General features: G+C 40.8%; 1 protein-coding gene across 1 annotated transcript; it reads right to left on the bottom strand.

Annotated features, from left to right (window-relative positions):
• Nucleotides 1–559: 559 nt before the first annotated feature.
• Nucleotides 560–10707, bottom strand: cbx1b (chromobox homolog 1b (HP1 beta homolog Drosophila)). Its single transcript, XM_039739444.1, has 5 exons — nucleotides 10464–10707; nucleotides 8801–8972; nucleotides 8429–8609; nucleotides 5655–5749; nucleotides 560–2708 (listed from the first exon to the last, which is right to left on the bottom strand). The coding sequence occupies exons 2-5, from the start codon at nucleotides 8938–8940 to the stop codon at nucleotides 2564–2566; spliced, it is 561 nt and encodes a 186-aa protein (XP_039595378.1). The 5' UTR covers nucleotides 8941–8972; nucleotides 10464–10707; the 3' UTR covers nucleotides 560–2563.
• Between the last annotated feature and the right edge of the window lie 14438 nt (nucleotides 10708–25145).

Raw genomic sequence — 25145 nt, 5'->3', positions numbered from 1 at the left:
TACTTTGCCAAAACTTAGAATTTCATGCTAGGGCTTGAGTGGTTACTGCCGATTTGCACATACTTGTGATTAGAAGAAAAAACAAAACTTGCCCCAAGTCATCTGTGGTAGCAAAAACTGATATGCCGAGAATCCTTAAAGCACCAGCAACCAACTAAGTCAGGATTTTGAGGCAGCACAATGAATGTAAGACCCCAAAAAGCGTCCTATAAATAGGCACAAGTAACTTGTGTGAAACAGCTGACAGAATTAACAATGCCCATCTGCTGGCCCAAGGCTTCCCTTTCCAGAAGCTTCTTCAAAATAGCAGTGCATACTTTGATTCACCAGCTCCCCCTAATGGCAAGCTGCAGTACTATATAAATCACTGAGCAGTGTATGACCTGTGCATAGATTGTGAAGCAAATACCATAAATCAGTCCGATTATGTGCAATGACAGAAAAGGGACGCAGCAATGTACAGTATGAGACTGTAAGGAGGGGAAAAAAGCAACTGTATGCCTGTTCAAAAATGAAGTAAACAGCTTGACTTGGAAATTTAAAAACAAACTGGCAATCATTTTTTTTTGTTTTGTTTTAATAGAAAATGCCACAAAGCAGCAGTTATGCACCATTTACTAAACATTTAAATGAAATCACACAAACTGAAGAAAACATGCACAAAACATAAAATTCAGGTTCTGGATCATCGGTTTTGACCAATGGCTGTGCCAACTCTATAACCATCCCCACTCTCCCCCTTACCCTACACAGTGAGTACTGGTTGCCACAGTATGAGCAGAGGTTTAGGTACTCTTATTAAAAGTATCAAGTACATGATTATTCCTTCAGTGAATACAATTAAATATCAAACTTGTGTAGCATGTTTGTCCCCCACGTACACTTCTCTTCTAATGGTAAAAATAAAAAGCATCTCTACATAATACATTTATAGGTCAGGCAGGACACACAGGTTTCAAAAGCTTTTGGAGCTTTTAAACTGATTGCTTCCATGCCAAAAAGGTGGAGTAAGTATGCCACATTAAGAAGGCAACTTTGAACAAGTAAAAAAACAAATCTAATCTCTTTGACAAACCTAATGATTTTTCCCACATTCCAGAAATCAAAAAAAAAAAACAAAACAAAACAATTACTTTCAACTGGAATCCGACTCTACACAAGTGAGATATTCCTGCACCATTTCAAAACGTCTTAGGGGAAAGAAAAGGAAAATTTGCACCTTTCAGCAAATCAACATTTTTATTTAATAAAAACTATACAAAAGCTTCCATTTGTCATTTCAGTCTTCAAGAAAGTGAAATAATCCAAGTGTAGAGGGGAACTCATCCATGGGTAACAACACTATTATGTAAAATATGATGCAAGACAAAAAAGAACGTATCCAGTTTCTGCTAATACTGTCCTACCAAGAACATGTCTTAAGTCACATTTAACAAGCTCGACAGGCTCTGTACTACATGGTGGGTGGGTTTGGGTGTGTGCCGATTCGGACACACTACATGTCCTTTATCACTTCTGACATGCCATCTTACTTTTCTGTGCATACCAGTCCCAAAGAAATTACTTGTGTGACAGCTGCACAGAAACCGGCAGCCAAAAAAAAAATAAAATAAAATAAAAATAAGATGCTAAACCTCATCTAAACAATGTAATTCTGGGTTAGTCAAAGCTTGTTACATCAATAACTAGCCTCTAGAATATACTGAGAATCTGGGAGGGGAGGCAAGCTCGAGGTTAACATGCACATTAAAAGAACTTTAAATGCCCTCCACCAAGTTGCACTCTCCTGGAATACCCAGCCATCTCCATAGTATCCACAAGCTATTTAAAATGCAACAAATCAGCCAACATGGCACATTCATGATGAAATGACAACGGCAAAGCCAGAGAACTTTTACACCATTTACAAGGCCAGGGTTACAAGGCCTCTAAACATGCTGTAGACTTTCATGAGCAGTAGTTTTTTGATACTTCCCTTATCAAGTTTTGCCTTTTCCATTTCATTACATCACTTCTAGATTCTCAGTGTTCACATGATTCACAGCTTTAATGGCCCTTAGAAGCAAAATTCTGCTTTAAAAAAATATATACACACGCGCACAATATATCACAGTATTAAAAAAGAAAATCTGGTGTAAATCATGTCTACCGCCCATTGCTTGACCTGCATAGAGGGTTTACTGATGCTTTGGTTAATGAACACAGAACAAGTCTCTCCCAAGTAACAAACCAAGTACATTCTTTCCTTACTACTGAACTGTACAACATGGCCAACAGTCCTACTGATATGATGAACATAATGAAGGAGCCTCCCCTTCCATCCCCATAACACACTCCAAGTGTGCAAGTGGGGATAAGAAAAAGCCAGCTTGATGGTGTAACTAACCACGTTCATTAAACAGTTCAACAGAAAAGGGATACTGCTATTTTTTGTCAAGCTAATGCCTATACATTTTGTACAACTGAACCGTTTTCCTCCAACTCTTGTTTAAAAGAAACAAAATAAAGGCCAGCCACTGTCCGGTTTCGCAGCAAGGAGTAACACCATATATATTCCAGTACATTAATTTTTATCATCTTTCTTTTCCTCCTCTTCTGAGGGATAGGAGTGCCATGTTAGCCTTTCCTCATAAAATGAAATGACCACCTGTGGGCACTTGACATTAGCTTCTTTTGCAGGAACAAGATCTGCTTCATCTGAATTTTTCCTAGACAAAGAAAAACAAAAATAAATAAGCCCAAAAACTGCACATGAAAGAACTGGCATACATTTATGATATCCAAGGTACAACAAAAAGTGGTTGTGAACAGAACTTGTACAGACTGAGTCAGTTAGTACTTAGTTTAAAAAAAAAAAAAACACCAACTCCATACTTGATCTTTTCAACGCTTTGGGATACAAACAACTCAGTGTTACGTGTATTCTTTTTGAACTTTGGTAAGTTGCATACACCTTGTCACTACATAGTTTAAATGATCTGATGATAATATAGGGGAAACAACAACTGCATTTGACGTCTGTATAGTTTGTTACAAAGAACAAATATCTTTTGTACCATTACAATTTTTAAATGCAAGAAATCCCAGACTGCAAACTCGAAAGACAAGTTGAAAATTACAACAAGAGCTATAACTGGTGTGTAGTTTGTAAATGATATGACAAAATATCTGAATGCATTTTTGCATAATTAACAGTATATACAGTAATGATGTACAACCATTTAATGTGTTAAAGCAGGTTTGGGAGCATGCGCTGATAAGAGCGGTGCTGCACCCACCACACACCAAACCATATGGATTGGGACCATAGTGTAGCAGGTGAGGGCTGAGCACCACATTGAAACAGTGCGAGTTTTAATTTTTTTTTTTTATTTATTTTAAAAACGGTGGCTAGACTCCCAATCCTGCCACCAACCACCAAGATTTCCCTGTCAGTTGGAGGACCTGCTTGCAGGGCTGGATGCAGATTGTCATACCCAGGACAATTGCAGGTTAAGGGCCTGTGCTGAAGCAAAATCCAATTTCTATAGGTCACTGTATAGGGTGGTCCAGATCTAATTATGCAATTTTCATTACGCTATAACTTAAGTGTATTACATAGAAAATCACTCGAAAAATCCCAGACCATCGAGAAGTGTGCGAACTGACAACATGAACTGGAATCGTCCCAGCATAAATCAAAGTCATCCAGACGATCTGATCTGTATAATTAGATCTGGACCACCCTATACTTAGACAATGAAAACTGTAGGCAAACCTTTTTATGTGTGGCATGTTTGTATTGGGATCTAAATACTGTAAATATCATGCCACTAACTGAACTGGGAATAAGGCAAACTTTACACACTACATAACCACCACCATCTAGTGTCCTGGGAAAACGATGAGCAGAATGTTCAATAACTATTAGTTAAATTCAGCACAGTTTAAGTGTTGAATATAAATTAACTGTTGTATTGAATCAACGTCTGAACTAGTAGACTTGATTTTTTTGCACACAGTTTTTGATAACCACATTTTGGTACACACACCACACAAAACACACAGCAGCTCTTGAAGCTGGTTAGAAAATAAAACAGGCTAGGTACATCCCTTATAACTTTTCTATATTGACAGGTTAAAGGAATTAGACATCATTAGTCTTTAACAGTAGACAATGCAAGTAGCCGATTCTGGTTGCCAAATATTCTCAAAGGCATTGATGCTGCTAATACAATGTAATGTACTCATTTAAAATGTGAATCTCATACTCTTGGGCACCAGTGGAAATTAAAGGACAGTGCATTTAAACATTTAACAAAGAATTCGGTATTGCTTCACACAGAAAACTGTGGGAATCTGGAATAGATTTATTGAGCCATGGTGTTGATACAGAAATCCTAACTACAGTATAAAAAGTATGTATTTGAGGTACTGGTGTAATTCGAAAAAAAATGTAGACAATCAGGAAGATAGCATGTTTAATTTGGCATTAAAGAAATGCCACTGTGCCAATTGCCCAAAATAAATCCACTAAAAAAAAAAAAAGTTGGCATTTTAACATAACACCTGTGCATATGACAAATAAGACTTGCACAAAACCTATATCCAAGCACAAACATGCTTTCTATTTTGCAAAGAATGTACTCTATGACCTGCAAGGGTATCTGCCTCAAATGAACAACTGCCAAGCAATCCCAGCTCATCCTTAATTCTGGTTCCCTGAAGTGCTTAATGCTGATGTGACAGCAAGTAGGATATGCAGTCACACACAAACCACATCCAAATAATTCCCATTTCATACTAATATATTAATTAACTCACAGAATTTGCCTTAAGTCTACAAAAGCATATTCAGCATTACCTCAACACTTCAGATGTGCTCTGAAACGATGCAGTATTACCAAACAAAAAAAAAAAAAAAATTACCTCAACTGCAGGAAACACATAACTTAAAATAAATAAATAAATAAATAATTCTTGCACCCAGGTCAGTGCCTCTTAACATAGGATTCAGCCTCATTCTAATAGCATAAATATGAAACCAAGTCTAGACAGCAAAAACCAGATATTCAGTTTATCTAAATGGTCACCCTCTTAAGAGGACTTCAAGTAGAAAATATACCAGCACACACATAACTTGCTACAGATATATGTGGACATACATCAATGCAGACATTAACAACTCTCCCTTACCCAATGTTCCAGAGGATAGTAAAGCAACAAAATAAACACATCTATAGTTAGCTTTATTTGGCAAAAGAGAACAGGAAAATTCAGGCTAGCATCGTTGTAAATTGTTGCTCTTTGCCCTTCAATTCCACACAACAGCACTTGACATACTGCAGTTTTAAGCATGAACTGTCAGGTCAAATGAGATTTAATCAGCTGTCAGTTTATATTTTTCTTCTCTCAGATCTTGTGAAGCAACTAGAGCCTTAAGAAGGATACACAACATTTAAACGCTGCCTTTTTATTGTATGTGAACATTTAGTACAATATCACTCTTCATTGTACACAATTAAAAAGAGGGAGAACTGAACCTAGTCAGTGCTTCCAGGTAATTAACCCTAAACTTCAGTGCCTACTTCCTGTGTGGCAAAGAATATTAAATTTTTAACAAATGTTAAAAAGGAGATAGTACTGTACATGACTACCAAGATACCAAAACTCACCATTTCATCAAAAACATAAGTTCTCCACTGGAATCTGTAGCTCCAATTATTCTTTCTGGTTCTAGGCCTCTAGCAAAACCACGAGGTTTCTCAGGCTAAAATAAAAATAATAAAAAAAAAAAATTCAACGTAAATCTCTTATTATAATTTACATCATACACAAACATATTAACCCTTGTGTGATATTTGCATTTTTGTTACTCAACTGGTATTCATGGGTCTTATACACACAATGTTTTTGGGCTTTTAAAATAGTAAAACAATGTTTTATGTCAAACTACTTGACAGATTAGTTTTTCTCACTTATGAATAATAATCAGTAAATATGTTCATATTTACTACTAATCTGCTAGATCACATTTCTGAAGGAAAGTGCTGTTCAATTCTTGCTATAAAATTTCACTTGTGTAGAAATCAATAATCAAGATGTGAGTGGAATACATCATCAATATTGAACACATAAACAAGACCAGGTTTCCAGAGCTATTGCTGTTTATTGTTTTGAATCGAACAGATGAAGCATATAAACTGGGTCTTTCTGTCCTCCTTGGGTCCACAAACATCACAGCATTTCCACTTGCAGCGACTGGTAGCAACCTAGAATGATGAAAACGCTAGTTAGTTGTAAATGTCTGCCAATATCTTTAAGTGTCTCTATTCCTCACAAATTAAATATATTTTTTTTTTTCAGGCTCACTCACATTTACTTCTGGTGATCATGTTACTCCAGCATCTTCCTCCTCCTGAATCCTCCTCTCAAAACAATGGCTACAGAGGTCTGTGTCCTTGGTATGTGTTGTCTCCTCTGGATTTGCAGTCTTACCAATTCCTTGATCTTGAATAAATAATTCTTCTCTGGAGCTTTCCTTTACTCCAATTTGGATTTAGTACCATCCAAATGACAAATGCATTATAAGCAGAGATATCCAAGATATTAAAAATAAGCGCCCAGCATAGAGTTCTTCTTTTGCAGCTGTAATCACTTACAATCTTATTCAAGGTATCTACTCCTCCTTTAGTAGCACTGTAATCCATAATTTGTTGTTTATGGTGCTCCCTGCCATAGATTTTCTGGTCCCTATGCAGCATGCTCATAAGTACAACATTTTTTCCTTTTTTTGGAATGCAAGACACTATGGATGTGTTGGCTGTAAAACTTTTTTGAATCAACAGGTCTGTTCTTTGTATTCATTAGCCGAGGTGGGAGCTCTAGTTTGTTTTTTCTTATTGTTTCTACCATTGTCAACTTTCCTTTCAAGAGTTCTTGTCTCAAGGTGTGGGGTTTTGGGGAAAAAAGGTCACATTATGTTGTGATTACAGAGTCCCTGTGTCATGTCCGGCAACCCACATCCCTTGTTTTTGCTCAGGGGCTCCTCCAAAAGTTATTCCAGTGTACACCTGCATGTTCTGTGCATAAGGCGAAGCAGCGTCACACGCAGTCCAAATTTTGATTCCATATTTGGCAGGTTTAGACGTCATGTACTGTCTTGAATGGGCAGCAACCCCAAAAATGGTACAAGCTGTTCATCAGCTGATACGCTGGGCCCAGGGGTGTAGCACAGCCAAAGGTGTTCCACCCACTCTGCCCTGACTGCAGCCAGCTTGTCTGTCTCTCTCTGAGCTGGTTGGGTGTCTCAGTTGTCAAAGCAGATAATCCTGGAAATATTGCGAAAGCCTTTCAGAGACACTGTTGCACAGAAAAGTTCTCGGCCAGTTTCCGCATTCCGCAGGAATTCAGTGGACTCCTCACTGAATCTGAAAAAACCGGCATGCATAAGCCCAAAGTATGCCTGTAAATCTGCGTGGTCCATTCCCTTCCACATGTCTCCAGAAACATGCCTCTCCTCCAAACTAATGCATTCCATAATTATTTCTCTGGATGGTGTCTGGAATAAAAAGCTCAAAAGACGACATGTTATGTACACTCGTAACTGCCATCTGTGTTGGCCCTGGTTGTCTTTACCACATTGGCAGCAAAGAATGGTGGCCACTTCCATTGACAAGAGCACCGTTCAATTTCATCATATTTTTGACATCCATATCTCTCTGCTTGTCTGACATCATTTCAATACCCTTCTTCAAACTCGCTGTCAGACTCTGAATTGACAGAAACACGATCCTTCGTTTTCTGAACATTCTTCATCTTTCAAAGTGAGCACCCCATCCACGTTGTCTTCTATCTCTTCGGTTATGCTGTCTAAAGCCATCTGAGCAGAGATTTTCTTTGCCACACTGGACTGTTTTTGGAAAGAAGCCACCACGTACACAGATCTATTCATTTGTTGTGTCCCTCCTCAATTACATTTTGAAAAGAAATGGGAACGATTGGTCTGATGAGATCAGGGATTGTACGTGAATGAGAAAGTTACTGGTTGGATGGATGATGGGATTATGTTTGGGCCATTTGAAAGCAATGCTTCTAAACTGGTGTTATTGTTGTCTTACAGTCTCCACAACTGCACTGCTCCCAGATCTAACAGACCCAATACCACCAGTGAAATGTAAATGTGTTTGGGGTGGGGTAAGCAATATGTGCAACAATTGTCCCTTAATATGCTTTTTAAAGAAAATAGGCCAATAACATCAAATCTTGGGTTGCGGGGGAAAAGTTTTTTTTTTTTCCAGAAAATGGGTCCCACATGCCCGATATTCACACAAGGGTTAATATGCTAAAATATAAGTGAACTGTAAAACACCTGTCTATGTCGCTACTTGTACTTAATTTTTTAACATCAATTTATATTTGATGACTAATCTGTAATTATTCGATTCACCTCTTCTTTCTTTTTTTTGGGCTTACTCTCCTCCCCTGCAGGCTCCGCCTCTTCAACACTAGCTTTTCGCTTGGTGGCCTCTGTCTTATCAACTTCATGGGCAGTCTTCTGTGATTGAAGGAACTCTGCAATTAGGTCCGGGCAATCAAGGTTTTCTTCTGGTTCCCATGTATTATCTTCACTATTTAAAAAAAAGATTCATTATCACTGCAAGCACTGACCTGCCAAACATCTTACAAGAGCCGAGAGTAGGCATATTAGAAAAACCACAAAATGGGCATGAGCAAGTAAGCTTACAGAAAGTGAATGTTCTTTTCAAAAAAAAAAAAAACAGTACACAGAGTCCGGCTTCAATATGTTGGATCAACTTACTCTGAAAAGCCCTTCCACTTTAGGAGATATTCAACTTTCCCTTTAACTACCCGTCGGTCCAAGACTTTCTCCACGACATACTCTTCCTCCTCTTCTTCTAGGACCTCTTCCACCTTCTTCTTGTTTTGCTTCTTTCCCATTGTTCCAGCCAGTTTAGAATCGTTGTGTGGCGCTGAAGGAAAAATAAGGAAAAAAATATTTGCTAAGTGACTTACAATATGCCCAAGTGCTTGCACTTATGTTATCCATTCTACACCACGTACAGAGTATTAGGGCATACACCAGATAGCATTTTCTTACTTTTTGATACCAAGCACCTGGCTAAGTAATCTAAAGACTATGTGGACACCACACTGGTCTTAAAAGATTTGTACATTATACTACCAACAATGTACGAATCTAATGTATGGCATATTACTTAACCTATAGCAATCAAAACAACTGATAAGCACGTACTGTTTGAAATGTTTGTCTCAGGTCGGGCCATGGCATAATACAACCATTAAACCATAAATCGGTAAAATCTTAGAGGGGTCCCATAGGCGAGAGAGGCCAGCAAACTAAAGGCACAGTCGATTAAGCTTTTGAGCAGCAGGTTTCATAAAAAGGAGCAGCTGTGGAACATTTTAGGACCACGATACAATATTAACTTTTAGGCGGGACAAGTAATTCGTATTGATGAACCTGCAACCGTGCGCTTTCCTGCAGACCCTCCTTTGCAAAAATCGCCCCCAAGCAGAGCCCCGTCCTCGCCACCCCCCAAACCATCAGGAATTCAGCAAACAGACATGAACCACCGAAAGGCAAATGAAAATCCAGCTAATAGACCCCGCGAAAAACTACATTTGTAATTACTATGGCCAAATCACGTACGTTAACAATACCCTGCCATTCATTAAATGGACCGGCATATACCGTTGTTCTCAAAACGTTGCCAAATACGAAATTAAAAAAAATTGTAAACTGTATTTTTAAGAGTTTAAATCTTGCACATTTTACTCTAACAAGAGGCCAGTGGTCCCCATGCCAAACTCCAGGTACCCACCACGCGCTATCACGCTTGCACTGTGAGGCTGCGATAAGCTCGCTCGCATCGTGCAGGGCACCCAAAAAAAGTTAAGGTCTTAAAGACAATCCGAAAAACTCCATACGCTTTTCACGGACGCATTCAAACGCAACTAATTTGCAAAATTAAGTATAAACCCAAGAGAAACATCGGGCAGAAAACAAACACTGCTTGGCAAGGTATAGATTCAAGAACTGATAAACTCGGCCCGCACTGCACCATCCACCTATTCCGATTTTGCTGCACTCGTCGTATAATTAGAATTATTTTCAATTTTTCACATTTGTCGTACAGCTGCCTGTAGAAGACTCCCCGCCTTCCACCTCCATGTTGTTTCACATCGCAAACAGTGGTGCTGCCACGAGCCCTGTAAATTGCAAATCTAAGCCGGGGAAGAAACTGCACAGCAATAAAAAAGGCGCCACAACACGCACAAGACTAACAGCGCTGCCCCGCTGTAAGTGTTAGAGAACAAAATTGCCCTAAACCGTCGATTTATGTCGACTTTTCCCCTTCCATTCTCCTCTGGATTTCCTGGCACGCACGAACAACGCCAACTACGAAGACGGCAAATACGTTTGTGATCACTATACGTACCTTTAAAAGCGTCGCTCAATATGAAGAAAAATAATGAGTTATCTGTTGATTGGGAGACGAGGGTGGGTTTTTTTTTTTTTAGATTTGTGTGTCCTCTTCTTTTTTTTTTTCTTTACTTCGATCAACCAAACCACGCAACACAATTACACTCCAGCGCGCGCTCCCTCGCTTTTACTGAGAAACAAAAGGCAAGAAGCGCCTAGTCGACCCCGCCACCACACAAAGCGCATGTGCTGCCGGCCCCTCGTAGCACAATGCACGCCGGGAAATGGTGTCTTTTACACTCAAGAATGCGTGCTGAGGAAATTAGCATACATCCACGAGATCTTTGACCAGCAACATGTCATCGATGCTATAAATTAAAAGGAATGTAAATGTAAAAAGTAGCGTTTATTGTCTAATAAGAAGTATTGATAATCTCATCCAAACAAATGTGAGTTTGTATATAAAACTGGCTTTAAATATCTCAGGGGCTTTCAAAACAAAGACATTTGAAAGGTAGGAATGTCTCGTCGTTTAATGATATATGCTCTCTTCAGTTACAATGACAATAATTAAGTCTTAAATGAAGAACTCTCTTTCTCTGTGTGTATATATATATATATATATATATATATATATATATATATATATATATATGGCACCCTGCCCAGGATTGGTTCCTGCCTTGTGCCCTGTGTTGGCTGGGATTGGCTCCATCAGACCCCGTGACCCTATTCGGATTCAGCGGGTTAGAAAATGGATGGATGGATGGAGATATATATATATATATATATATATATATATATATATATATATATATATATATATATATGTTTGTGTGAGTGTATGTGTATGTAGCTAGAGATCCACAAAGGGAAAAAATTAGTCACATATCTAAAATATATCTACCCAAGCTTTTGACAGCCTACCAGGTGTCATCATCAGAAGAAAAATGACACTGCACAATAATGTTTTTTTTTTTAAATCTTGTTTCCTGGAAAGTTTTTGCTAATTGTGACAGGTACCTACTGGGTATCCACAAATATAGTTGTGGTTTTGCTGTATCACGTAGGAACTCTGAGACATAGACATTTATATGTTTACTGACAATAACGTATTTAGTCATGTTTATGTTTCGCATAAGCTATTGAATTCAACAGAATTAAAAGTGTTTTGCTCCTGATTTTCTTTTGTATTCAATGTCTGTGGCATCACGTTGCAGTGTCCAACAGTAGTCAGCGAGCATTGATGGATTCCAGTTGCCCTGGTATCGTCTCTCCATCGTAGCAATGTCCTGGTAAAACCTTTCACGTGTTCGTCACTGACAGCACCGAGATTTGTTGGGAAGGAGCCCAAGTGTGAGTGGAGGAAATGAATCTTAAGTGACATGTTGCACTTCATTGTCTTGTATGCTTTGAGAAGTTTGTCTACCAGCTGAATGGAGTTTAGGGTTCTGTAATTGCCCAGAAAATTGTCAACAATGTCTTTGAAGGCTTTCCAGGCAAATAACAGATCTTCAAACCGCTTGTCACTCATAACATGTCTGATCTGGGGGCCAACAAAAATGCCCTCTTTGATTTTGGCGTCAGTTATTCTTGGGAACTTTTGCCTTAAATAACGAAAACCTTTGCTTTCCTTGTTCAGCGCTTCCACGAAATTCTTCATGAGTCCCAGTTTTATGTGAAGAGGAGGCTAAAATATCTTTGCTGGGTCGACAAGCGATTCATGTGCCACATTTTTCTGTCCTGGAACTAACTTTTTACAGAGTGGCCAGTTCCGTTGAGAATAGTGCGACTCTTTGGCACGGCTGTCCCATTCACAGATGAAACAACAGTACTTTGTGTTGCCGAGCTGCAGTCCTAGTAACAAACCAACGACTTTAAGATCTCCACAGATATTCCAGTTGTACCTGCAATACTGGACGTGCTTCAGCAACAGTTCCATATTCTCATACGTTTCTTTCATGTGTGATGCATAGCCAACAGGTACTGAAGGATGAACATTGCTGTTGTGTAGCAGAACAGCTTTCAGGCTTAACATTAACGAATCAATGAAGGGTTGTGAGCACAACTCAAGGCCGAGAACAATCCTTCAATGTCACAACAAAAACAGAGACTTGTGCCAAAACGTTTGGTTATATGATGATGTCGGCCTTGAAACACAGACATTTTCTTACCTGCTGATAGCAAACACCATTCCTGCAGTCTCAAACCCAGCAGCTCAGCTTTTGCTTTTGACAGACCCAAATCTCTGACCAAATCGTTCAATTCGGACTGTGTTATCAGATGTGGATTGCCTGATGAGCACGGGTCAATGTCACCGTCAGTACCCTGCATTGCAGTTTCTTCATCTGGTTCGTCTAAAGTCCAATCCTCTGGTGGTTTCGGAATTGGAAGGCTGTCGTCATGTGGCACGGGTCTCATTGCTGAAGGCAGATTAGGATATTCAATCGACTTCTTGTTTTTGGCAGAGAAACTAAACACATTAGTCAAACAGAAGTTCGTCACATGGTCTTTCTGCTCTCGCCATATCATCGGAACAGCAAACGGCATCGTCTATCGAGTGCCTCTGAGCCAGGCTCTCAGACTGACAACACATGTCGCACAGCAACTCTGAGGCACCCATTCCTTGTCTTGATCACCAGTTTTTCAGCCGAAATACAGAAGATGAGCTTTCTTCACAAGAGCAGTCATCCAACGTCTCTGAGGCGCAAGTGTATATTCGCTACAGATATAGCAGAATGTATCGCGGCTGTGACGACATTGACGAGACATATCGCCCGATACCTTAACGTCTATAGCATCAAGCTTACTTACTGTTATATTGCTCCAGATACTACACTTTACTATACTGATACTCTACATACACACTGACTATCTATATTAACCAAATGAGCAGCATCGGTGTACGCAGGCCACCTTTATAGCAGGCTGAGACAGCGTCAAGCTCGTTCACACCTGGCCAGGATGTCAACTTCCACAGAACAGCTTCCAACTTGCCCGATGCCCAGGACATGCCCAGGCTGCACAATCCGTTGTTGAGAAGTCACTTACGGGAGCGAAAATGTTTGGATACAAATAGAAGGAAAAAATCATGACAATTCTCTGAAACGGTACGTGATGGGCTTTGGTCTTGATGTGATATTCGTGATCAGCACCCAAAAATCTCTAAGAAACACCCAACAGTGTTGAAGAAGCAAAATCTTTGTTGTGCAGTGTGATTAGACATACAGGAATAAAAGGCAATATATAGTAGGTGAAGGCTGGGGGTGAAGGGGGAGGTTGTAAGGGGGGGGGATTTCGGAAGATGTTGGTCTTCTTTTAAGCCTGTATATGCTGGGTTCAAGTCCCAGTGTTTGTTAATGGTGTTTTCATTAGAGAGCCATGATTCAGCCAGCTCTCTGGCACCATTAGTATTGGCCTTGAACTTTACTTTCACAATGTCCCAGTTAAATGTGTGTCTGGTGGAATTTGTGTGTGTGTAAATCAGAGACCGTGGGTGTTTCCTCCTGACGGCATTGCAACGTTCAAATATGCAAACCGTATCACAGACCTCCACTTCCATTCATACATTTATATATATATATAATAATAATAATAATAATAATACATTACATTTATATATACATATACAGTATATATATATAAGTGAGTGTGTGAGTGTGTATGTATACAAATTTACCAGTCCATCTGGCCTGAAAACACTGAACTGCATAAGAAAGCTTTCTACACTACTCCATATTACTTGATTAAAATATTAACAGCCATTATGTTTTACTTAAAAAACCAGTCCTGTGTGAGTGTGGGTATGAGAGAGGACCGTGTGATGGACTGTCAAGGGTATTTATTGTCATGTGCCCAGTGCTGACAGGATAGGCTTTGGGTCCCTGTGACCTTCAATTGGATTTGATAATGGGATGAGAATAGCAAAGGGGTGGCACGGTGGGTAGCGCTGCTGCCTCGCCAGTTAGGTGAACCAGGTTCGCTTCCCAGGTCCTCCCTGCGTGGAGTTTGCATGTTGTCTGCGTGGGTTTCCTCTCACAGTCCAAAGACATGCAGGTTAGGTGCACTGGCGATCCGAAACTGTCCCTAGTGTGTGCTTTGTGTGTGTGTGTGTGTGCGCCCTGCCCGGGGTTTGTTCCTGCCTTGCACCCAGTGCTGGCTGGGATTGGCTCCAGCAGACCACCGTGACTGACTGACTGAGAATAGCAAGACTTGACAAATGTGACATTGGAAGTTTGTGACACAATGTGACATTGTGAATATTTGGATTTTTGTTATAATAAAGATTCAGTTTTAAGGTATAACACAACTGAAAAACAAAATGTCATCAGTTATCCCAACCCATCAATTCATCCATTCTTTTTCTGGCCAGTTTATCCAGTTTAAGGTTTCAGGGAGCCAATGCCTATTCTGGCAGCACTACAGTGGCAAGAAGAAGTATGTGAACCCCTTGGAAATAACAGCACTTATAAAGTCTAGTTAAAAATAGTCATCCCATGTAAAAAAGGGAATAGAAGAAGAAGATATATACAATTGTCTTAAAATAGGGTTAATCTAAGTTACAATAATGAACAAACAATCTTTTATAATATCACATACATTGTAGAATTGTTCATGTAAATATTGAATACATCATTCAACCATTCACATAGATAGTGCCTTTCATTATCTATCTATCTATCTATCTATCTATCTATCTATCTATCTATCTATCTATCTATCTATCTATCTATCTATTATATAGTGCCTTTCATTATCTATCTATCTATCTATCTATCTATCTATCTATCTATCTATCTATCTATCTATCTATGTCATATAGTGCCTTTCATTATCTATCTGCCTTTATCTATCTATCTATCTATCTATCTATCTATCTATCTATCTATCTATCTATCTATCTATCTATCTATCTATCTATCTATCTATCTATCTATCTATCTATTATATAGTGCCTTTCATTATCTATCTATCTATCTATCTATCTATCTATCTATCTATCTATCTATCTATCTATCTATTATATAGTGCCTTTCATTATCTATCTATCTATCTATCTATCTATGTCATATAGTGCCTTTCATTATCTATCTATCTATCTATCTATCTATCTATCTATCTATCTATCTATCTATCTATGTCATATAGTGCCTTTCATTATCTATCTATCTATCTATCTATCTATCTATCTATCTATCTATCTATCTATCTATCTATCTATGTCATATAGTGCCTTTCATTATCTATCTATCTATCTATCTATCTATCTATCTATCTATCTATCTATCTATCTATCTATTATATAGTGCCTTTCATTATCTATCTATCTATCTATCTATCTATCTATCTATCTATCTATCTATCTATCTATGTCATATAGTGCCTTTCATTATCTATCTATCTATCTATCTATCTATCTATCTATCTATCTATCTATCTATTATATAGTGCCTTTCATTATCTATCTATCTATCTATCTATCTATCTATCTATCTATCTATCTATCTATCTATCTATCTATCTATTATATAGTGCCTTTCATTATCTATCTATCTATCTATCTATCTATCTATCTGTCTATCTATCTATCTATCTATCTATCTATCCATCTTTTAATCTCCTTGGATATTTTAGTTCAGGGATGGCACAGCAGCACCCCTACAGGTCACTACAGGTGAGTAGTTTATGAATCCAAATATTAACAGCAGTCAGATACATCTAATTACTGTACTAAGTTCTGAAAAGCTAAATACGTGAATAGCTTATTTAAGATCAACATATTAAAGCAGAAGAAAACATTGTTTAGATGGAGACTATGCTGTGCCTTCTGATGCAAGTTGATATGATAAAGAGCCCCATGGAAGGTTTCCCATTGGCTGAGCAGGGTGTCATGCAGAGGGAGTGAGACATTGAGCAGACCAGAAGAGCCAGCGGTCTAGTGCTGTGTTCTCGCACTCTCAGACTATTCGGAGCTGCGAGTTGTGATATTTCACCTTCATTGTGTTCACATGGGTTTCAGGTCGGGCTCATCGTTGAAATGTGAAATTGCTTTTGATTGTAGTTGGAAGGCATGTAAAGATAAATGGGCATTTTTGTAGAACTAAAGAGCAAAATAAAGGTACGGAATATGTATCACTTTGCTTCAAATGCATTTTGACCAAATAAATGGCATTTTGGCCTGACCAGGTTATATGTTTTCTTTTAAACTTTTGACTAAGGTGAAAGCTCAGCACTAAGTCACAACTGGGAAAATATGGGCAGCTTTGCTTTGTCTGAATTGTCTGAGTCGCGATTGCAAATTCGTTGAGTGTTCACGTTATATTTCCATCTCGACAACTGCACTTTACCGCCTCTCCGAGAGCACGTGACCCGAGCACAGCTATCATCCTTTCTGATCCTCCAGATAATCCACACTGGAATTATCCCAGAAATAGAGGCAGTCGTCCTGGAATTTATTTGGTATTAATTAGGGTAGAGTGGTGGCTCTGTGGCTAAGGATCTGTGCGGGTATCTGGAAGGGTTCTAAGTTCAAATCCAGTTACTGCCAGAAGAGATGCTACTCCATTGTGCCCTTAACCTGAAAATTGCTCCAGGGTGCTCTACAATGGCTGACACTGTGCTCTGACCTCTAAAGGACACGTGCAAAGACAATTTCCACTTGGTTATTAATAAAGTATACCAAAAACGTGATGTTGCTGCTGCCTGGCAACAAGGAGACTGGGTTGTGCGTCGTGGTGTGGAGTTTGCTTGTTGTCCCTCGTCCTTACAGGTAAGACTTGCAGGTGAGGTGAGCTGGCGTTGCCAGTGTGTGTTTGTGTGCGAGCGTATGCACCCTGTGATGGACCAGGGATTGTTTCTGCTTTGTGTCTGATGCTTGCTGGGATATGCACTGACTTCCCTGCAACTTTGCTCAGGATAAGTGGGTTTGGAAAATGGAGGGATTGATGGAATGGATGGACGTTGGCATCTCCTGCTACAAAACACTACTGTGTAAAAGGCTGTTAGACTACAGGCAGAAATGATCCGTTAGACACCAAGGGACCTGTGCTTCCTTGGGGAATTCGTGCCCCTTTTGTTAGTGGCTTCAACATCTGTAGCCTTTTCCGGATTTCTGTCAGGTCAGGTCAGGTTGGGAAGCACGGACTGGCACAGCGCATTGCTGCATCCACCACACGACGAAACAGCTCAGGATCGTGGTTGGCAAACCCACAGGCAGACACGCAGTCCACTCGCACCCTCCAGAAATGACCACCTGTCTGCTGCAGCCAAGTGTTACATGGGCATCCCATTGGCCTGATCCAGCCACTTGGGTCGTCAATAATAAGGGTCCTGTGAGCCGGATCACGATCGAGGAATCGCGCCACATGGCTGTAGTGCAGTAACTGAAGCTCCATCACTATGCAGGTCATGTGTCTCATTTGGGACTCCATGAGCAACACAAACTCAAACAGCGGGACCCAAGGACACTCCGAAGAAACACAAGGAAGTCCAGTCTTCATCTCAGGTCACTGGGATGTCTCACGACCACATAGCAGGACAGGAAGCACCAGGACTCTAAAGAGTCGGACCTTCGTCTTTTTGCAGATATCAGGAGAGCCACACACCTCTCTTCAGCGACCTCATGACCCCCCATGCTCTCATAATCCATCTACTGACTGACTAGGGACATGAATGTCACTGCTGAGGTAAGTAAACCTCTCGTCGAGGTCAACGCTTTCTCCGCAGACAAACACACTGCTGATGGCCGTGCCCAAGAGGTCACTAAAGGCCTTCTGTCCAGGAAGGTTACACAAAAGAGCCTCCTCACCTTCTTTTCCCTGGATGAAGCCAGGAGTTGGGGAAGCCGTGCTCTTTCTCACATTTCTAACACCTTCTTGGCTTCGCTGATGTCGAACTGCAGGCGCCTGCTTCCAGGAGGATCAAAAATCCGAACAAGACGTTTGAATTTGTTCTTCTGCCCACCACATGATTGCTGAGTCATCTCAGAATTGTGTTTAAAGTGTGATTGATGCGTGTGGGATGGGCGCTGGAACATACCCTGCAGGCCCTCATGTTACCGATGACCTGCTCAGACGCACGGCTCTTCATGCACCTTTATAAGGAGGATAAATAAATAAAGCAGCAGCCATGTCAGTTGGGTTCATTCTAGTAGAGTGACTCATAGAGAAGCAACGACAGTCACATTCAACCCGAATACACACATGAATACGTTGTTAAGAAGAATCTAATTTACACAGAGTTCATAAAATGAATCGCACAGCCCTGTGAATTACAATTCAACAACGTTACTCACATTTACAAAGCCAAAGACATGCTGCAGGCCGTATGTGGTCACGGGGACATGGGGACAGCATCAAAACGGATTTAATAAAGCACCGAGCGTTAGCTCCCTGTGTCCCTGAACTACAAGACGCGAGCTAAGGAAATGAAGAAATGATTTTAGCAAACAACTTGAAATGTAAATCAGCACAACTCCAGGTCTACAGAACTTGTACTCCAGGTTTTCAGGGCTACTAGCTTCTCATTCCATGGACTCCTAACAAACATATTTCTGAACTGAATGAAGAAGTTGGTTTTTCAAATATCAATTCCTGACATGACCAGTAAAGTGTCGTATGATCCTGAAATTGCTATCCAATCTGTACAATGTGAGCAAAGCAATATCATGGAGTCACTTGAGGTCACTTCATGAGTTTGGTAAGAATGGAAACATAACATCTTCTTCTTCTTCTTCTTCTTCTTTCGGCTGCTCCCGTTAGGGGTCGCCACAGCAGGTCATCTTCTTCCATATCTTTCTGTCCTCTTCATCTTGTTCTGTCACCCCCATCACCTGAATGTCCTCTCTCACCACATCCATAAACCTTCTCTTAGGCCTTCCTCGTTTCCTCTTCCCTGGCTACTCTATCCTTAGCATCCTTCTCCCAATATACCCAGCATCTCTCCTCTGCACATGTCCAAACCAATGCAATCTCGCCTCTCTGACTTTGTCTCCAAACCGTCCAACCAGAGCTGACCCTCTAATGTCCTCATTTCTAATCCTGTCCATCCTCGTCACACCCAATGCAAATCTTAACATCTTTAACTCTGCTACCTCCAGCTCTGTCTCCTGCTTTCTGGTCAGTGCCACAGTCTCCAGCTCATATAACATAGCTGGTCTCACTACCGTCCTGTAGACCTTCCCTTTCACTCTTATTGATACCCGTCTGTCACAGATCACTCCTGACACTCTTCTCCACCCTGCCTGCACTCTCTTCTTCACCTCTCTGCCACAATCCCCATTACTCTGTACTGTTGATCTCAAGTATTTAAACTTATCCATCTTCGCCAACTCTACTCCCTGCATCCTCACCATTTCACTGACCTCCCTCTCATTCACACACATGTATTCTGTCGTGGTGTTCCTACTGACCTTCATTCCTCTTCTCTCTAGAGCAGATCTCCACCTCTCCAGGGTCTCCTCAACCTGCTACAGATCACAGTGTCATCACCAAACATCATAGTCCACGGGGACTCCTGTCTAATCTCGTCAGTCAACCTGTCCATCACCATTGCAAATAAGAAAGGGCTCAGAGCCGACCCCTGATGTAATCTCACCTCCGTCACTCCTACCGCAGACCTCACTGCAGTCACACTTCCCTCGTACATATCCTGTACAACTCGTACGTACGTCTCTGCCACTCCCGACTTCCTCATACAATACCACAGCTCCTCTCGAGGCACCCTGTCATATGCTTTCTCCAGGCCACTCCTTCTGGCCTTCTCTAAACTTCTCCATCAACATCCTCAGAGCAAACATTGCATAACTTAACATAAAAATAAAAAATATAACAAACGAGAAAAGAACATTCAGTTCATCAAACTACAGTAGTTATGTTTGGCTAACAACTAAAACTGTCCCAAAAGCTCATCCAGAGCCACAAGTATGGACAATCCTTCAAATTATTAGGTTTAGGTGTTTCAGCCTGTGAGGGACAGCTGGATGTTCTTACCCGGCCGGGACACCTTCAAGATGGAAGGAATATCTTCCCCAGACTGCTATATGCCAACCTCTCCTGGGCTGCTGCACTGCCACGTTTTCCCACAAGGCATCATGGGACTTGGAGTTTATCGGCTCATCCTTGTTGAGTTCCTGGATGATCCCAGGAGGTGCTGCAGAGACTGGGGTCCTATACTTGATTGCCTCAGTTGGACAAGCTTCAGGACAGCGAGACAGCGATACAGCGATAGTGCTTCTTGGTGGGACATAAAAGGAGCTGCCAGCCACTGTTCTGTGAGCCAGCGTCGGAAGGAAGGAGGACGAAGCTTACGTGGAGGAGTGGAGGAGGCTTTGACCGAGAAAGAGAGTGAGATAGAGAGAGAACAAAAGTATTGCTGTGTGCTCGCTGTTGTGCTCAACTGCACTTGTGGCTGTGGTGAGAAACGTTTGGGGAAGAGTTTTCCTTACAATAAGAACTCTCTTTGTTCTTTGAAACTTGTATCCAAGCCTTTGTGTCGGGTGTTTCAGGAGCTGGCGCTCCACCTTCAGTTGTTAACAGGCGCCACCACAAAGGATCTGAAACAAAGCAATCATTGTGTAATTGAAGTGTAGACATTCAGCTTTAATTCAAGGGATTTAACAAACATATTTTAGGAGCCATTTAAGAGTGACAGCCATTTTTATACACACCCCCCCTATTTTCAGGGGCTCAAAAATATCTGGACAATTTAACATAATCATAAATAGAATGATCATGTTTCATATTTGGTTGAAACTCCTTTCCAGTCGATGACTGCCTGAACTCCGATCCCTCGGCCATCTCCAAGCGCTGGGTTTCCACCCTACTGAGGCTTTGCCAGGCCTTTACTGTGGCTGTCTTCAAGGTACTGCTTGTTTGTTGGACTTTTTGCCATCAGTTTTGTCTTCAGCAGGTGAACTGCATGTCCACTTGAGTTGAGGTCAATTGGTTGACTTGGCCATTGAAGAATATTCCACGTCTTTGTGTTGAAAAGCCCCTGGTTTGCTGTCACAGTATGTTTTGGCTCATTGACCATCTGTACTGTGAAGTGTTGTCCTATCAGTTTTGCAGTGTTTGTCTGACTCTGAGCAGACACTACAGCACCCTGAAAACTTTAGAATTCATCCTCATTCAACTCTGACAAACGAGAGCTGATCCTTCACTTCTTTACGCTCGTTTGGTTGGCTATTAGCTAAGGTTATCCTAACATCTCACCCACGTACTGTCAGCTACCTGACTGGGCCATTTACTTCGGATTCCTGAGGCCTTTCTCTGTCTTCAATGTCTCCCTTAACATTTCCAACATCCTGCTACTTCTGCCAGCAGTCATGTCATCATGACTGGACTTCTCTAGCTTCCTTCAACACCATCCAACCTCTGCTCCGTAGGGACAAGCTGACAGAGATGGGAGTAGACTCACACCTGGTGGCATGGATTGTGGACTATCTTACAGACAGACCTCAGTATGTGCGTCTCGGGAACTGCAGGTCTGACATTGTGGTCAGGAGCACAGGAGCACTGCAGGTGACTGTACTTTCTCTGGTCTTGTTCAGCCAACATACATCGGACCTCCAATACAACTTGGAGTCCTGCCACGTGCAACAGTTCGCTGACGACACTGCTATCATGGGCTGCATCAGGAGTGGGCAGGAGGAGGAGTATAGGAACCTTATCAAGGACTTTGTTAAATGGTGCGACTCAAACCACCTACAACTGAACACCAGCAAAACCAAGGAGCTGGTGGTGGATTTTAGGAGGACCAGGCCTCTCATGGACCCCATGATCACCGGAGGTGCCTTTCCTATCTATCTATCTATCTATCTATCTATCTATCTATCTATCTATCTATCATATAGTGCCTTTCACATCTATCTATCTATCTATCTATCTATCTATCTATCTATCTATCTATCTATCTATCATATAGTGCCTTTCATATCTATCTATCTATCTATCTATCTATCTATCTATCTATCTATCTATCTATCTATCATATAGTGCCTTTCCTATCTATCTATCTATCTATCTATCTATCTATCTATCTATCTATCATATAGTGCCTTTCCTATCTATCTATCTATCTATCTATCTATCTATCTATCTATCTATCTATCTATCTATCTATCTATCATATAGTGCCTTTCCTATCTATCTATCTATCTATCTATCTATCTATCTATCTATCTATCTATCTATCTATCATATAGTGCCTTTCCTATCTATCTATCTATCTATCTATCTATCTATCTATCTATCTATCTATCTATCTATCTATCTATCTATCATATAGTGCCTTTCCTATCTATCTATCTATCTATCTATCTATCTATCTATCTATCTATCTATCTATCATATAGTGCCTTTCATATCTATCTATCTATCTATCTATCTATCTATCTATCTATCTATCTATCTATCTACACACACCAGTGGCTGACTTCCATTGGCAGGCATGTATGATCAGACCATGACACGGCCTCCTCCATGTTTCACAGATAACGTGATACTCATCTGATCAGGAGCCATTCCTTCTCTTCTCTTTCTATTATTCTGACACATATTGAGCTTAGTTTCATTTTTAATTATTCCAAAACTGAACTGGTTTTTGGCTTTTTTTTCCTATGCTTGAGGCGTTCCAGTGGTGTGCACTTTGTGATAAAGCCTCTGTCTTTACTTTCATGATGTCTTCTCTTAATTGTAGATGTTGGCAGTGATAGGTCGGCCTCCCGGAGAAGGTTCTTGGTTTGGCTAAATGTTGTGAAGGGGGGTCTTCTTCACCGAGGACAGAATTCTGTGATCACCCCGCACAGTTGCCTTCCATGATTGTCCAAACCTTCTGGGGTTGCTGAGCTCACCTGTGTGTTCCTTCTTTTTAAGAATCTGCCAAATGGTCGATTTGACCACTCCTGGTGTTTCTGCTTCTCTCTGAAGGGTTGGTTTTGTTTTCTCAGCCTAATGATGGCCTGTTTTTATGTTTTTACTTGCATGGACAGCTCTTTAGATCTCATATCGAGAGTTCACGGTGACAACTCCAGACCTTCTAGCTGCTAAATAGTTAATGAAACAATGACAGACCTGCTGCCACCTGGTTATGGAACACCTTGTCAGTCAAATGTCCTTTTTCTTTTGAGCCCATGGAAATGGGGGGCTATGCTGAAAAAACGGCTGTCATTCCTAAGCGGCTCATACAATATTTTTGTTAAACCCTTAAAGTCTACACTTCAGTCCCATCTTGATTGCTTTATTTCAAACCCATTGTGGTGGCGCACACAGACAGACGTTATGAAAATTGTGTTATGGGCCTGTCTGTTTAGGAATTCCCAAGATGCCATTTTGGGTAGCTGTTGCTAGGAGGTGGGTCCCACACCCCTGGATGTTACACCTTTAATGTAAAGCTGTTCAAGCTGGTGTCACTCCTGGGTCTTCGTCCATGATTGCGGCCCCCCACCCTACCCCACCACCTCTCCACCATCCCACTGTACTTGTGGTTTCTAAACAGCTCTTGGTTTTGGCTTAGCGATTTGGTTCGAATCGATTTCCTGGTGTTGACTCCTTCACTTTTTCTTTATCTCTCGATCCATCTCTCCCTTTTAATAAGAGGCGAGTTTATGTCTTACTGTGAAAACTACCTGACAGTCTTTCTTTAATGCTGTTTAAAGTTTGTGTACGTGACAGGATTGCGCTTAGTCTATTCAAATAATCTCCTTTTGTTTTACATAATTAAACATGCGCACCATCACAACATACTACACGTAGCAAACATCCCACTTAACGGAACTCATGAATACACCAAAAACCAGAAAACTGCAGGACAAGGACGCAATTTAGACGTGACGAGAGACGGTACGTGGAAAGTCAAGATACATCGTGTTCTGTTACAGGGCCGTCTTATCATCACCAGCGTATGAATGTGTGTGTGAATGGGTGAATGACTGTTGTGTTGTAAAGCGCCTAGGGGGGTTCTTGAACTCTAGTTAGGCGCTATATCAAATACAGGCCATTTACCATTTTACCATTTAACAGCATCATGGGCCCCCGGGTAAAGTAGTGTGGTCTGATAGCAAAACAGAACCATCCCCGGGCATCAGAAACATCGTCGTTGCCCCCAGCCAGTGCCCATACGTTACAAGTAATTAAGAATATAAGGTGACAGACAACACACTTGCAGCAGTTAGCAGCCACCTCTTATGTGAGCCATTGTTGTTCAAATATTCTAGAATGAGTCGGGGACAGCCGAAAGAAGAAGAAGAAGAAGAAGAAGTCGTGTTACTAAACTGCGATTACCTATCAGCATCAACCAAATAAAGTTTATCAGAAGCCGTGCAAGAGCTGCGCCTCTTAAGAAAATGCAAAAGCCACACAATTTAAGAGTACAATTAAGGGTGGCGTCGGGAGATCGCACTTCAATGAAATGACTTCAGGCTGCAGTCAGCATCACAACCTTGACAAGCGAGAGACGATCCTTCACTTCTTCACACTCATTTGGTCGGCTAACTGCTAACTGAGGATATCCCAACACCTCGTCCAGATGTCATTAACCTTAAAGCTGTCAGCTACCTGACTGGGCCAGTTACTTCACATTCTGGAGGCCCTTCGCTGTCTTAAATGTTTCCCTTAATATTTCCAACAATGGCATGGGAAAGGCGCCATATACATAAAATGTATTATTATTAATAATGGCATGTGTCTGCATTTATCCCTTT

This window comes from Polypterus senegalus, chromosome 17, assembly GCF_016835505.1.
Source record: "Polypterus senegalus isolate Bchr_013 chromosome 17, ASM1683550v1, whole genome shotgun sequence".
Classification (NCBI taxonomy): Eukaryota; Metazoa; Chordata; class Cladistia; order Polypteriformes; family Polypteridae; genus Polypterus; species Polypterus senegalus.
This window is presented reverse-complemented; position numbering and strand designations above follow the sequence as displayed.

Excerpts from the sequence above, each read along its gene's own strand:
- cbx1b (XM_039739444.1), bottom strand. The coding sequence starts at position 8,940 with ATGGGAAAGAAGCAAAACAAGAAGAAGGTGGAAGAGGTCCTAGAAGAA. Across the intron at positions 8,610-8,800 it reads AAGTGGAAGGGCTTTTCAGA|TGAAGATAATACATGGGAAC; the intron begins GTAAGTTGATCC and ends TTTTTTAAATAG. Across the intron at positions 5,750-8,428 it reads CCAAAAAAAAGAAAGAAGAG|CCTGAGAAACCTCGTGGTTT; the intron begins GTGAATCGAATA and ends TTTTTATTTTAG.